Source organism: Lichenostomus cassidix, chromosome 5 (genome assembly GCF_008360975.1).
Source record: "Lichenostomus cassidix isolate B80296 chromosome 5, HeHo_3.0, whole genome shotgun sequence".
In the NCBI taxonomy this organism is placed as follows: Eukaryota; Metazoa; Chordata; class Aves; order Passeriformes; family Meliphagidae; genus Lichenostomus; species Lichenostomus cassidix.
In genome coordinates, this window is record NC_139486.1 from 63,358,669 (window position 1) to 63,371,593 (window position 12,925).

The 12,925-nt window shown below is 56.6% G+C and overlaps 1 protein-coding gene and 1 pseudogene across 3 annotated transcripts; both read left to right on the plus strand.

Annotated features, from left to right (window-relative positions):
• Positions 1 to 827: 827 nt before the first annotated feature.
• Positions 828 to 5,936, plus strand: LOC146437125 (cobalamin binding intrinsic factor-like). 2 transcript variants are annotated; one of them, XM_085063630.1, is made up of 9 exons: positions 828 to 972; positions 1,054 to 1,236; positions 1,343 to 1,486; positions 1,560 to 1,703; positions 1,782 to 1,957; positions 2,044 to 2,281; positions 2,391 to 2,532; positions 2,610 to 2,728; positions 2,804 to 2,922. In XM_085063630.1, exons 1-9 carry the CDS (start codon positions 903 to 905, stop codon positions 2,863 to 2,865), a joined length of 1,278 nt encoding a protein of 425 aa, XP_084919756.1. In that variant the 5' UTR covers positions 828 to 902; the 3' UTR covers positions 2,866 to 2,922. The 2 variants fall into 2 exon arrangements, with proteins under 2 accessions (XP_084919756.1, XP_084919755.1); XM_085063629.1 differs by lacking the exon at positions 2,804 to 2,922 and adding an exon at positions 5,818 to 5,936 and having other exon boundaries at positions 844 to 972.
• A 748-nt stretch (positions 5,937 to 6,684) lies between these two features.
• LOC146437126 (cobalamin binding intrinsic factor-like) lies at positions 6,685 to 8,945 on the plus strand (annotated as a pseudogene). Its single transcript, XR_014852849.1, has 8 exons — positions 6,685 to 6,949; positions 7,067 to 7,252; positions 7,393 to 7,536; positions 7,623 to 7,748; positions 7,834 to 8,006; positions 8,086 to 8,548; positions 8,627 to 8,745; positions 8,830 to 8,945. The product of XR_014852849.1 is annotated as a cobalamin binding intrinsic factor-like (transcript).
• The last annotated feature ends 3,980 nt before the right edge of the window (positions 8,946 to 12,925 follow it).

Consider the following 12,925-nt stretch of genomic DNA (forward strand, 5'->3'; position numbering starts at 1 on the left):
GGCACAGGGAATGTCCCTGAGGATGGTGCCTTACCCTGGACTGACCCATGGGACACTGAAAAGTGCTTGAGGAGGGCAAGCCCTGCTCAGCAGCCACCCAACCATCTGTGTTATCTGCAGCATTGCCATCCTGGATCCAAACCCAGCACTGTGCCAGTTACTGGGAAGAAAAAGTTCCCTATCCCAGTCAAAACCAGGGCAGCAGCCAGCACACCCTGTCCCTGCTCATCACAGCTGGACACCAGTAGAGGGATTCTGTGAGAGACAGGGCCAAAATCCCTACTCCAATCACTAAAAAGAACAGGCACTGCTTTCCCATCACCTGTGAGCTGGGTGACCTTATGGTAGCAGGATAAGAAACCAGTTAGATGGGAATTTCCCTCCATTATCCTGAGCTACCTGTGCCTGACGCAGGCACTGTCCTTGAATTGCTTCCCAGTAGGGCCGAGTATGACCTTCTCCACTATGTTTCCTGGTACTGAGGTTAGATTAGCAGGGCTGGAGTTTCCTGGAAAAGTCCAAGCCCTCCCCATAAAGTGGGATACAGCTGGAGAGCGCCCAGCCAGCATGAACCTGCTTGGGCTTCCAGGACCTTGGGGAGATGATTAAGGTGGTTTCTGTCTGGGACATATTGGGATGAATCCCATCCAACCCCACAGCCTCATGGATACTGAACTGGTCCAAGTGGCCCCCAGAGATTCCAAATGGAAAATCACTGTCCTTCCTCCCCTGCTTGGGCACACAGATAAGCCGGCAGCGGTGCTTGGCAGAACCAGGGCGGCTGTGGGAGGGCAAGTGGCCGGAGAAGGACACTGGGAACATTTAAAAGCAGAGAGGATGCCCAGAGAGCCAAATTCCCACAGGATTCTGCCACGCTGGGTGGATCAGCTTGCTCCGAGACAATGCTTGGTGTGGCTTTGGGCATCGGGGTCCTGCTGGCTCTGGTAGGCTGCACGGCCACCGAGGGCTGTGGTGAGTGTCAGCCACCCATGGAGAGCTGGGAGAGACCACGGATGGGACACAAGATCCCGGTGACATCCCCTGTCCTTTCAGTGGCCCCTCAGGAGCTGGTCTCCCAGCTGCTCCAGCGCCTGGAGGGATCCATCAATTTTGAGGAGGCGGCGAATCCCAGCATCTTGCTAGCCGTGAACCTGGCTGGGGGGAGCAGTGATGGTCCCACCCACAAGTGGCTGCTCCAGGAGATCAAAGAGGAGGCAGTGAGGAGAGCCCAGAAAGGTAGGGAGGCAAAGGAGGGAAGAGATCTGCTCCTGGGGGACCAGGATTCCACCAGTTCTTGGGGTGCCCAGCCCTGCATATCCCAGCTGTCCTCTCATCCCCACAGATATGACCTCGGGACAGGTAGCTCTGCATGTCCTTGCCCTCCTCTCCTCCTGCCAGGACCCCCAGCGTGTCCATGCCCTGGAGCAGAGCCTCGACCTGATCCATGTGCTGCAGCAGAAAACAGATGAGGAGATGGCCAAACTGGGTATGTTGGGAATTGGGAGCCTGGGGCTGTCACTGTCCCCACACCGTGTCATCTTGCTGCTGTTTGCTTTCAGAGGCCGAGGGGATTCCCAAAACGTCCCTGTACAGTGTGGGCCTGGATACCTTGGCCCTGTGCCTGGCTGAGGCAGGTGGTGCCCAAGGGCCGTCGGTGGCCCTGGCCAAGCAGGTGCTGAGTCCTGAGAGCCACCTCTCTGTGGGTAAGAGACCCCTCTGCTCCCACATTCCCACTCCCGGGGTCTATCCCGGGGCTTGACGGTGACTCCAGGATCCCACAGACACCCGTGCCATGGTGGCGTTGGCACTGGCCTGCGTCTACAACTATGTGGAGCTCCAGGATGTGCGGGAACTGCTCCAGGAGGCACTTTGGACAGTGAGCAACAGCTTCCTGGATGAGCAGGAGAAGAATAATGGCATGATTGGTGATATCTACAGCATGGGGCTGGCCCTGCAGGTAGGGGAGGTCCCAGGGGAGTGTGGTGTCACAGCCACCCAGTCCCATTCCCAGATGTGTCATTCCACCTCCCACCTGCTCCACAGGCGCTGGAAGCCACAAGGAAGTTTTACACCCCACGGAAGTGGGATTGTGCCCAGGCCTTCTCCGTGGTGTATGCCCATGACTACCAGCAGCCCATGGCCATTGCCCAGGTGCTGCCGGCCCTGGTGGGCAGGTCCTACCTGGATGTGGCTGGCCTGGATTGTGCTGCCACTAAGGATGAATCCCCAGGACAACAGCTGTCCCTGTCCCCAGTGCTGGGGACACACGGCATTCCCAGAGGTATGCTGATCCCACCTTGAGTCCCCCAGACCCTGCAGGAATGATGCTCTTGCCCTGTGCCTGTGGGGGTGCACCAGGTGCCCACTCTACCCCTCTCTCCCCTGCACAGGCTCCATCCAGGTGCATTACTCCATCACCAACACACTCCAGGGAAAACACTTCCACTACTCCACCTTGGTGACAGTCCCAAGTGGCTCCACGCTGCTCCATGTGATGGAAGTGGCAGCAGAGGAGAACCCCCAAACCTTTAGGTGAGAACTACAGCAGCCTTGGTGGTGGGATTTGGCATTTCCCCACCCAGGCCTGAGTATCCTCACATCTCCCACAGCTTCCAGACGGAGCAGACATCCTGGGGTCCCTATGTGACCTCCATCCATGGGCTGGCTGCCAGCACGGATGACAGGACCTACTGGAAGTTCCTCAGTTCTGAGGACGCCCTTGATGAAGGTGGGGGGTGTGGGGAGCAGGGAGAGCCTGTGCTGGGGTCTCCATGTCCCAGCCTCACACATCCCTCTGCTGCAGGGGTTGGCATCTACAAACCACACGATGGAGAGCACATCGAAGCCGTCTTCAGCACCTACTGAGGCCACTAAGACACCCTGGACCCCACCATGGAGCAATAAAGTGCCGTTCCAGCATCACCCTGTGTGTGTGTGTGTCTGTATATGGGAGAAAACACAGCTCACATCCCTTTTGTCTTCCTTCCTGCTTCGTTCCATGGGCTCAGCTCCTCTCCTTTTCTTCCCCACCACCACACACAAACGCAGGCTCACCCAAACTCTGCAGAGTCAATTCCCTCTGGACACCAACAAAGCCTTTCCCCAGCAGCCACAGTGTTCTTCCCTCTGGCCACATTCCTATGCTTCACTTCAGCCTATTCTGATCCCCACACAAGCTCTCATGGCATTAATCACATGCAATTACCTTGGTTTCATTATTACAATCCCAATTAGCATCAGCCCGAGGCCACCAGCTGAATTACCATCCGGAAATCCGCAGGTGGTGGCCTGAGGTCCACCTGGGTCACCAAAGGCCATAACTGGGTGGGGGAAACCATTCTAATCCCAATTCTGTGATTCCATCTCTGGCCAGGAGTCACCAGCACCTCCCAGTTGGGTCCCAATTGTTCTCCTGACAGATGGAGCCCCATTCCCTACTTCCCACTGGGCCTTGTCCAGCTGGTCCTGTAGCCTGGACCTGCTCCCAGCTGGATCCTTCCCACCCAAACCATTCTGTGATTTTATGGACACTGGTTCCAGAAGGAGTTGTGAGGGAGGGGATCCAAACTCTTCCTAACAGCCCAAAACCAGCATCCACCACCTTCCATCATCTCTGCCACATGTGATCTTATCCAAGACATCAAACCAGTCAGACAGGACCATCCCTTCCTCATCCCATGGTGATGCTGCCAGGTCCTTCAGTGATCACACAGATAAGCTGGCCCTGTGTGGCAGCACTGCAGCAAGTGTGGGTGGGCAGGTGACTAAAGGATGGCACCAGGAGCAGATAAAAGCAGGAGGGACAGCTGGAGAGATGAGTGCCCACAGGACTCTGCTGCCCTGAGTGGATCAGCTCTCCTGAGGACAGAGGATGCCCAGCATGGCTTACAGCATTGGGATCCTGCTGGCCCTGGCATGTGCCACAGTCACGCAGGGCTGTGGGCAGTGTCACTCCTCCTGCGGTGGCACCACACAGAGACCGGTGACGCTGCGGGGGGAAGAGTGGATGGCGCACAGGGCTCCTGGTGACCTCCTGCACTCGGTGGCAGGAGGGTGCCAGGGCCATGACCACCTGGTCCAGGATCTGCTGCAGCGCATGGAGGAATCTGTCCACTTTGATGAGCCACCGAACGCCAGCATCCTGCTGGCCATGAACCTGGCTGGAGACACCCACGGCCACATCCACAAGTGCCTGCTCCAGGCGATAAAGAGCCACGCAGTGAAGAGAGCCCAGAAAGGTGGGGAAGGGAGAGGAGGAGAACCCGGGGCAGGGAAGGGGCTGCACCTGATCCCAGCAGATCCTGTCCTGCAGGCTTGGCACCATCAGCTCTCAGGGTGCCACATTCCATCTCACCACGTTGTGCTCTTGTCTCCACAGATATGCCCTCGGGACAGGTGGCTCTGTATGTCCTCACCCTCCTCTCCTCCTGCGTGGACCCCCGGTGCGTCCATGCCCTGGGGGAGACCATCAACCTGATCCCTATCCTGAAGGAAAAAATGAACGAGGAGATAATCAAAAAGGGTACACTGGGATGTGGGGGAGGGACTGAGGGGCTGGGGGTGTGTCACCCTCACTGCACCCCGTCAGCTCACCCCTCTTTGCCTTGCAGAGATCACCTGGTACAATAGGAGCCTCGACATATTGGCCCTGTGCCTGGCAAAGGAATATGACCTCCGAGATGCAGTCATGGCCGTGGCCAAGGAGCTGGGGAAGCCCAATAGCTCCCTCTGTGTGGGTAAGGGAACCCTCCAGCCCCTCTGTGTCCCCTCTGCTCCCAGAGGTCTCTCCAGGGTGCAGGCAGTGACACTGGGATCCCACAGACACCCAGGCCATGGCGGTGCTGGCGCTGGTGTGCGCCTACAACCACACAGAAAATGACACACAGCATCTGATCCATGACGCACTGCGTAAAGTGACAAATCATTTCCTGGATGAGCAGGAGAAGAATAATGGCATGATTGGGAATATCTCCAGCATGGGGCTGGCCCTGCAGGTATAGAGAGGGGTTGTGGGGCCATGGCCACACAGTTCCACTCGCAGGCTGCTCGTGTCACCTTCCACCTCCTCCGCAGGCTCTGGAGACCTCGAGTGAGTTTTACGCCCCTCGGAAGTGGAACAGTACCCAGGCCTGCAATGTGGTCTACAACCACGACTACCAACAGCCCATGGCTATTGCCCAGGTCCTGCCTCCCCTCGTGGGCAAGTCATACCTGAATGCAGGTAAGCTGGGCTGTGCTGCCACCAATGGAATGGCCCTGAGCCAACAGCTGCCCCTGTCTCCAAAAACAGGGACAACTGGGGTTCCAACATGGAGCTGACTCTGTGGGGATGACACTCCTGCCCTGTGCCAGGTAGGCTATCCCAGGTGCCCATTCTGCCCTCCTCCCCACCCACAGCCCCCATCACCGTGCAGTTCTCCATCACCAACACGCTGAAGAATTACTTCCACTACTCCACCTCAGTGTGTGTCCCAGATAACTCCACGCTGTACCAGGTGATGAAGGTGGCAGCAGACAAGGAACCCGACATATTTTGGTGAGAGTCAGAGGGTGGAAGAGAAGGAGAGGTTTGCATCCCCTCACCCAGCTCTGAGCCCACTCCCTTTGCTGGCAGCTTTGAGACAGTGGCGACAGACTTGGGTCCCTTTGTGACCTCCATCCATGGGCTGGCTGGCAACACAGCCAATAGGACCTACTGGCAGTTCTTCAGCTCCTGGAGTCCCCTCCAGAAAGGTGAGCACCCAGGGGGGAGTGTGGGGCACAAGAGGCTGTGCTTGGGGGTCTCCATGTCCCAGCCTCATACATGCCCTGCTGCAGGGGTTGGCACGTACAAGCCAAAAAACTGGGAGCTCATCCAGGCCATCTTCAGCACCTACTGAGGATACTAAGACACCCTGGACCCCACCATGGAGCAATAAAGTGCCGTTCCAGCATCACCCTGTGTGTGTGTGTCCCTGGAAGAAAACACAGCTCACATCCCTTTTGTCTTCCTTCCTGCTTCGTTCCATGGGCTCAGCTCCTCTCCTTTTCATCCCCACCACCACACACAAATGCAGGCTCACCCAAACTCTGCAGAGTCAATTCCCTCTGGACACCAACAAAGCCTTTCCCCAGCAGCCACAGTGTTCTTCCTCTGGCCACATTCCCATGCTTCACTTCAGCCTATCCTGATCCCCACACAAGCTCTCATGGCATTAATCACATGCAATTACCTCGGTTTGATTATTACAATCCCAATTAGCATCAGCCCGAGGCCACCAGCTGAATTACCATCCGGAAATCCGCAGGTGGTGGCCTGAGGTCCACCTGGGTCACCAAAGGCCATAACTGGGTGGGGGAAACCATTCTAATCCCAATTCTGTGATTCCGTCTCTGGCCAGGAGTCACCAGCACCTCCCAGTTGGGTCCCAATTGTTCTCCTGACAGATGGAGCCCCATTCCCTACTTCCCACTGGGCCTTGTCCAGCTGGTCCTGTAGCCTGGACCTGCTCCCAGCTGGATCCTTCCCACCCAAACCATTCTGTGATTTTATGGACACTGGTTCCAGAAGGAGTTGTGAGGGGTAGGATCCAAACGCTTCCTAACAGCCCAAAACCAGCATCCACCACCTTCCATCATCTCTGCCACATGTGATCTTATGCAAGACATCAAACCAGTCAGACAGGACCATCCCTTCCTCAACCCATGGTGACAGTGTCACCCTCCAGGTCCTTCAGTGATCACACAGATAAGCTGGCACCATGTGGCAGCACTGCAGCAAGTGTGGGTGGGCAGGTGACTAAAGGATGGCACCAGGAGCAGATAAAAGCAGGAGGGACAGCTGGAGAGATGAGTGCCCACAGGACTCTGCTGCCCTGAGTGGATCAGCTCTCCTGAGGACAGAGGATGCCCAGCATGGCTTACAGCATTGGGATCCTGCTGGCCCTGGCATGTGCCACAGTCACGCAGGGCTGTGGGCAGTGTCACTCCTCCTGCGGTGGCACCACACAGAGACCGGTGACGCTGCGGGGGGAAGAGTGGATGGCGCACAGGGCTCCTAGTGACCTCCTGCACTCGGTGGCAGGAGGGTGCCAGGGCCATGACCACCTGGTCCAGGATCTGCTGCAGCGCATGGAGGAATCTGTCCACTTTGATGAGCCACCGAACGCCAGCATCCTGCTGGCCATGAACCTGGCTGGAGACACCCACGGCCACATCCACAAGTGCCTGCTCCAGGCGATAAAGAGCCACGCAGTGAAGAGAGCCCAGAAAGGTGGGGAAGGGAGAGGAGGAGAACCCAGGGCAGGGAAGGCGCTGCACCTGATCCCAGCAGATCCCGTCCTGCAGGCTTGGCACCATCAGCTCTCAGGGTGCCACATTCCATCTCACCATGCTGTGCTCTTGTCTCCACAGATATGCCCTCGGGACAGGTGGCTCTGTATGTCCTCGCCCTCCTCTCCTCCTGCGTGGACCCCCGGTGCGTCCATGCCCTGGGGGAGACCATCAACCTGATCCCTATCCTGAAGGAGAAAATGAACGAGGAGATAAGCAAAAAGGGTACACTGGGATGTGGGGGAGGGACTGAGGGGCTGGGGATGCCACCCTCACTGCACCCCATCAGCTCATCCCTCTTAGCCTTGCAGAGATCACCTGGTACAATAGGAGCCTCGACATATTGGCCCTGTGCCTGGCGAAGGAATATGACCTCCGAGATGCAGTCATGGCCATGGCCAAGGAGCTGGGGAAGCCCAATAGCTCCCTCTGTGTGGGTAAGGGAACCCTCCAGCCCCTCTGTGTCCCCTCTGCTCCCAGAGGTCTCTCCAGGGTGCAGGCAGTGACACTGGGATCCCACAGACACCCAGGCCATGGCGGTGCTGGCGCTGGTGTGCGCCTACAACCACACAGAAAATGACATACAGCATCTGATCCATGACGCACTGCGTAAAGTGACAAATCATTTCCTGGATGAGCAGGAGAAGAATAATGGCATGATCGGGAATATCTCCAGCATGGGGCTGGCCCTGCAGGTATAGAGAGGGGTTGTGGGGCCATGGCCACACAGTTCCACTCGCAGGCTGCTCGCGCCACCTTCCACCTCCTCCGCAGGCTCTGGAGACCTCGAGTGAGTTTTACGCCCCTCGGAAGTGGAACAGTACCCAGGCCTGCAATGTGGTCTACAACCACGACTACCAACAGCCCATGGCTATTGCCCAGGTCCTGCCTCCCCTCGTGGGCAAGTCATACCTGAATGCAGGTAAGCTGGGCTGTGCTGCCACCAATGGAATGGCCCTGAGCCAACAGCTGCCCCTGTCTCCAAAAACAGGGACAACTGGGGTTCCAACATGGAGCTGACTCTGTGGGGATGACACTCCTGCCCTGTGCCAGGTAGGCTATCCCAGGTGCCCATTCTGCCCTCCTCCCCACCCACAGCCCCCATCACCGTGCAGTTCTCCATCACCAACACGCTGAAGAATTACTTCCACTACTCCACCTCAGTGTGTGTCCCAGATAACTCCACGCTGTACCAGGTGATGAAGATGGCAGCAGACAAGGAACCCGACATATTTTGGTGAGAGTCAGAGGGTGGAAGAGAAGGAGAGGTTTGCATCCCCTCACCCAGCTCTGAGCCCACTCCCTTTGCTGGCAGCTTTGAGACAGTGGCGACAGACTTGGGTCCCTTTGTGACCTCCATCCACGGGCTGGCTGGCAACACAGCCAATAGGACCTACTGGCAGTTCTTCAGCTCCTGGAGTCCCCTCCAGAAAGGTGAGCACCCAGGGGGGAGTGTGGGGCACAAGAGGCTGTGCTTGGGGGTCTCCATGTCCCAGCCTCATACATGCCCTGCTGCAGGGGTTGGCACGTACAAGCCAAAAAACTGGGAGCTCATCCAGGCCATCTTCAGCACCTACTGAGGATACTAAGACACCCTGGACCCCACCATGGAGCAATAAAGTGCCGTTCCAGCATCACCCTGTGTGTGTGTCCCTGGAAGAAAACACAGCTCACATCCCTTTTGTCTTCCTTCCTGCTTCGTTCCATGGGCTCAGCTCCTCTCCTTTTCGTCCCCACCACCACACACAAACGCAGGCTCACCCAAACTCTGCAGAGTCAATTCCCTCTGGACACCAACAAAGCCTTTCCCCAGCAGCCACAGTGTTCTTCCCTCTGGCCACATTCCTATGCTTCACTTCAGCCTATTCTGATCCCCACACAAGCTCTCATGGCATTAATCACATGCAATTACCTTGGTTTCATTATTACAATCCCAATTAGCATCAGCCCGAGGCCACCAGCTGAATTACCATCCGGAAATCCGCAGGTGGTGGCCTGAGGTCCACCTGGGTCACCAAAGGCCATAACTGGGTGGGGGAAACTATTCTAATCCCAATTCTGTGATTCCGTCTCTGGCCAGGAGTCACCAGCACCTCCCATTTGGGTCCCAATTGTTCTTCTGACAGATGGAGCCCCATTCCCTACTTCCCACTGGGCCTTGTCCAGCTGGTCCTGTAGCCTGGACCTCCTCCCAGCTGGATCCTTCCCACCCAAACCATTCTGTGATTTTATGGACACTGGCTCCAGGAGTTGTGAGGGAGGGGATCCAAACTCTTCCTAACAGCCCAAAACCAGCATCCACCACCTTCTACCATCTCTGCCACATGTGATCTTATCCAAGACATCAAACCAGTCAGACAGGACCATCCCTTCCTCATCCCATGGTGATGCTGCCAGGTCCTTCAGTGATCACACAGATAAGCTGGCCCTGTGTGGCAGCACCACAGCTGGTGTGGGAAGCAGGTGCTCCACTGGATATTACTTTCCTGCCCCATGTCATGCGAGATGTCCCAGGTTCCCAATCTGCCCCTCTCTTCCCTCCCTTCTCCCATCTTGGTACAGCTCTCCATCACCAACATGCTTCAGGAAAAACACTTCCGCTGCTCTGCCTCAGTGGTTTGGTTGTTTGTTTTTAGTTAGATTCGCAAAGAAAATTAACTTACAGAAAAAGAAAAATTCGCAAAGAAAATTAACCCACAGCTCTGGGTTTGGATTCAGGATGGGAATGTTGTGGAGAACACAGAGTTAGTTTGGTGGTTGCTGAAAAGAGCTTGCTCTCCTCCAGAACTTTTCCCTGTCCCATGGACGAATACATGTGGCTGGCTCTGTCAGCCAGGATGTGACACCACCACCTCCTCCTCCCTGTGTCCTACTGTTTCGTACTGTTTCCATCTGCTCTGCTCCAGAGGGGCCACCAATGCCCACACGGACCCACTCTCTCCCGTGAAGCACTGGGGTGCCCTGGGGCTGTGAACGCTGGGGTGAGGCGGGGCTGTGACATCACACAGGTGTCCTGGCCCACAGCACTGTGACATCAGCACATTATCTCTACAGGACATGTGTCAACCCGCTGGCTCCCAGTGCAGCCACTATGGGATGTGGGTGAAGCCATGAGTGTCCTGCTCTCCACCCTTGTCCTGCTGGTGGCCAGTACAGCCATCCTGCTGGCCACCCACCTTTGGAAGACACGGAAATGCCCCGGGAGCTGGGCCAGAGGATCCCAGCACAGCCAAGCAGCCCCAGGAGCTCCCAGTTCTCCCCCGGCCGAGGAGACTCCTCCCCACAGTCTGGCTGCTCCTGGGAGCCCCCTGTACATCCCCTGTGGCTGCAGCCCTGGCTGCACCTCCTGTACCACAGCAGCCCGGGAGCTGCAGGACCTGGTGACACCGCTGTGGCCTGGGGTGTCCTTCCCGCGGGACTCAGAGATGTGGCAGCTGTCCTGGGAGGACCTGGAGCAGCTGCTAGAACAAGGCCACCTGCCCTGCTGCGCCTCCTCCAGCTCCTCCGGGAGCCTCCAGCCCTCCAGGAGCTGGCGCCCAAGACCCTCCATCTGTCGGAAAATATCCGCTGCTGGAAAACACTCAGTCCTCCGCAGAACCCGACGCTGCTTGAGATCCTCTATCCTTCCAAGAATGTCTGTCCCTCGGAAAACCTCCTTCATTCCTGCCCAACCTCTCTGTGACCTGTGTCGGGCTCCAGTTGGAGCCTGGCCTGTTCCTGCCAAGAAGCAAGTGGAAGTGTCCTGGAGCCGCCGGTGCCCAATCCATGGCTCCCAGGATCCTGCAGCAGAGCCATCTGGGAAGACTCTCCGCACACTGCTGGACAAGAGGCTCCAGCAGCAAAGGCAACTGTTCCCATGTTCAGGATGCTCCCAAGAGCCAGCTGTGAAGAACCAGGCTAAGGAGGATATTTCCAGCAAAGGTCTCCATCCCTGCCAGAGCCTCCATGAGACCTGCTGGACTCCACATGGAGGAGCCCACAGGGACAGGTCTCCCTGCTGCCTTGGAGCTGTGGGTATCTACAGAACCCACAAGACACCCATGGCCAGGCAAACACAACCAGGAGCCCGGGGCATTCCAGCAAAGTGTTGCCAGGTGCAAGTGGCTGAGCAGGAAGTGTCGTGGAGCCGCTGGTGCCCAATGCACAGCTCCCAGGACACTGCAGCACTGCCACAGGACAAGACCCTCCAGGCAGTGCTGGACAAGAGGCTCCAGCGGGAAAGGAAGCACCCCCTTTTCCAAGCTCTTGGGAAATGGCTCTCACGGGTCAGGACGCAGCGCACAGCAGCAGCTGGCACATAGGTTTCTTTGTGCTAAATATATTAGGGGTTTCCCAAAAAGCTGAGGGCTCCTACTGTTCTGGTTTTGACTGGGATAGGGTTCCTTTCTTCCCAGGAGCTCGCACATGTTGGGTATGGATTCAGGGTGGGAATGCTGTGGGTGACACAAGGGTCATGGTTCAGCCAGCTGAAAAACTGGGATAAAGAAGTTGAAAACTCATTTAATTAGAACCAAGAGGTAGAAAAGAAGGAGGAAAAGTATTCCAGTTTTCTGGTGGGGGGATTGCCCACACCTGCTGACCCTGCGAGCCCAAAATCCCCTGTGCCCTCTCTGATCAGCTCTGCTGGATCCCTGGCTTCCCACAGCACCTGCTCCTGGGATAAAGAGTGGTACTGGAATTAATTAATAATAATATCATTGTCAGAAGCATTGGGAACCTTTGTCACTGGCTTGGAATGAGAAATGGAGAAAAACCAGAGTGAAATACCATGAAGCAGCAGGCAGGGAGGGGGTGGTGGAAAAGCATCTTTTAGTGTTCTTTGCCAAGAAAGAACACTAAAAAACCTAGGTTTTATCCCAAATAGTTGGTGACACTGGGAAAATCAGAAGATAATTCTTAAAAACTGATATAAAAAAAATAAACAACTGTTGGGGGTTGAGTACATTTAGAATTTCTTCCCATTCCTGTTACTAAGCAACAAATAGTTGGATGTTTAGAGCCATCAAGTCTTTTGTAAAAGACAAAAGGTGTGCTTGGGCAGGGCAGGGTGAGGGAAGAGCCAGCCCTTGGAACGCTCTCTCGTGGTTCGGACGCTGAGAGGAGAGGTGGCTCTTTGCTTTTTGGCTGCGACCAGAGGAAATCCAACGGTGCCCTGTTTTTTCTTCTCCTGGCTGGGTGAGCTTTGATTCAACCTTTTTTCCCACTGGGAAGGGCACATTTCCCCCCCCGGGCTGCGTTTCCTCGCAGCTGCTGCTGGGATAGTCCGGCTGCCTCTGCCGCCTGCCCCCGCCCTCTGCCGCACGAGACCACGGCGTCTGTTGTGACTGCAGAAATCCTTGCTACCTCACTAACTAGCCGGGGAGAGAGAGCCAGCTCCTACCCCCTGCTGCCCTGCTTTCTCGCTGCTCCGAGCTGCTTCGCTGCCCTGCGTGCTTCTCAGCCTGCTCGCCATTGCAGCTGCCGGACGCTGACCTGACCCTGCGCCACAGCGCCACCTGCAGTCGCTCGGGAGTCATCGCACCTGCCCTGCCCGGCCGGGAGCTCAACAGCGCCCCTGCTGCTTGCAACCGTGATTACACCACACGGGAAAAGGCTCAGCAGGTCACAAGTCATC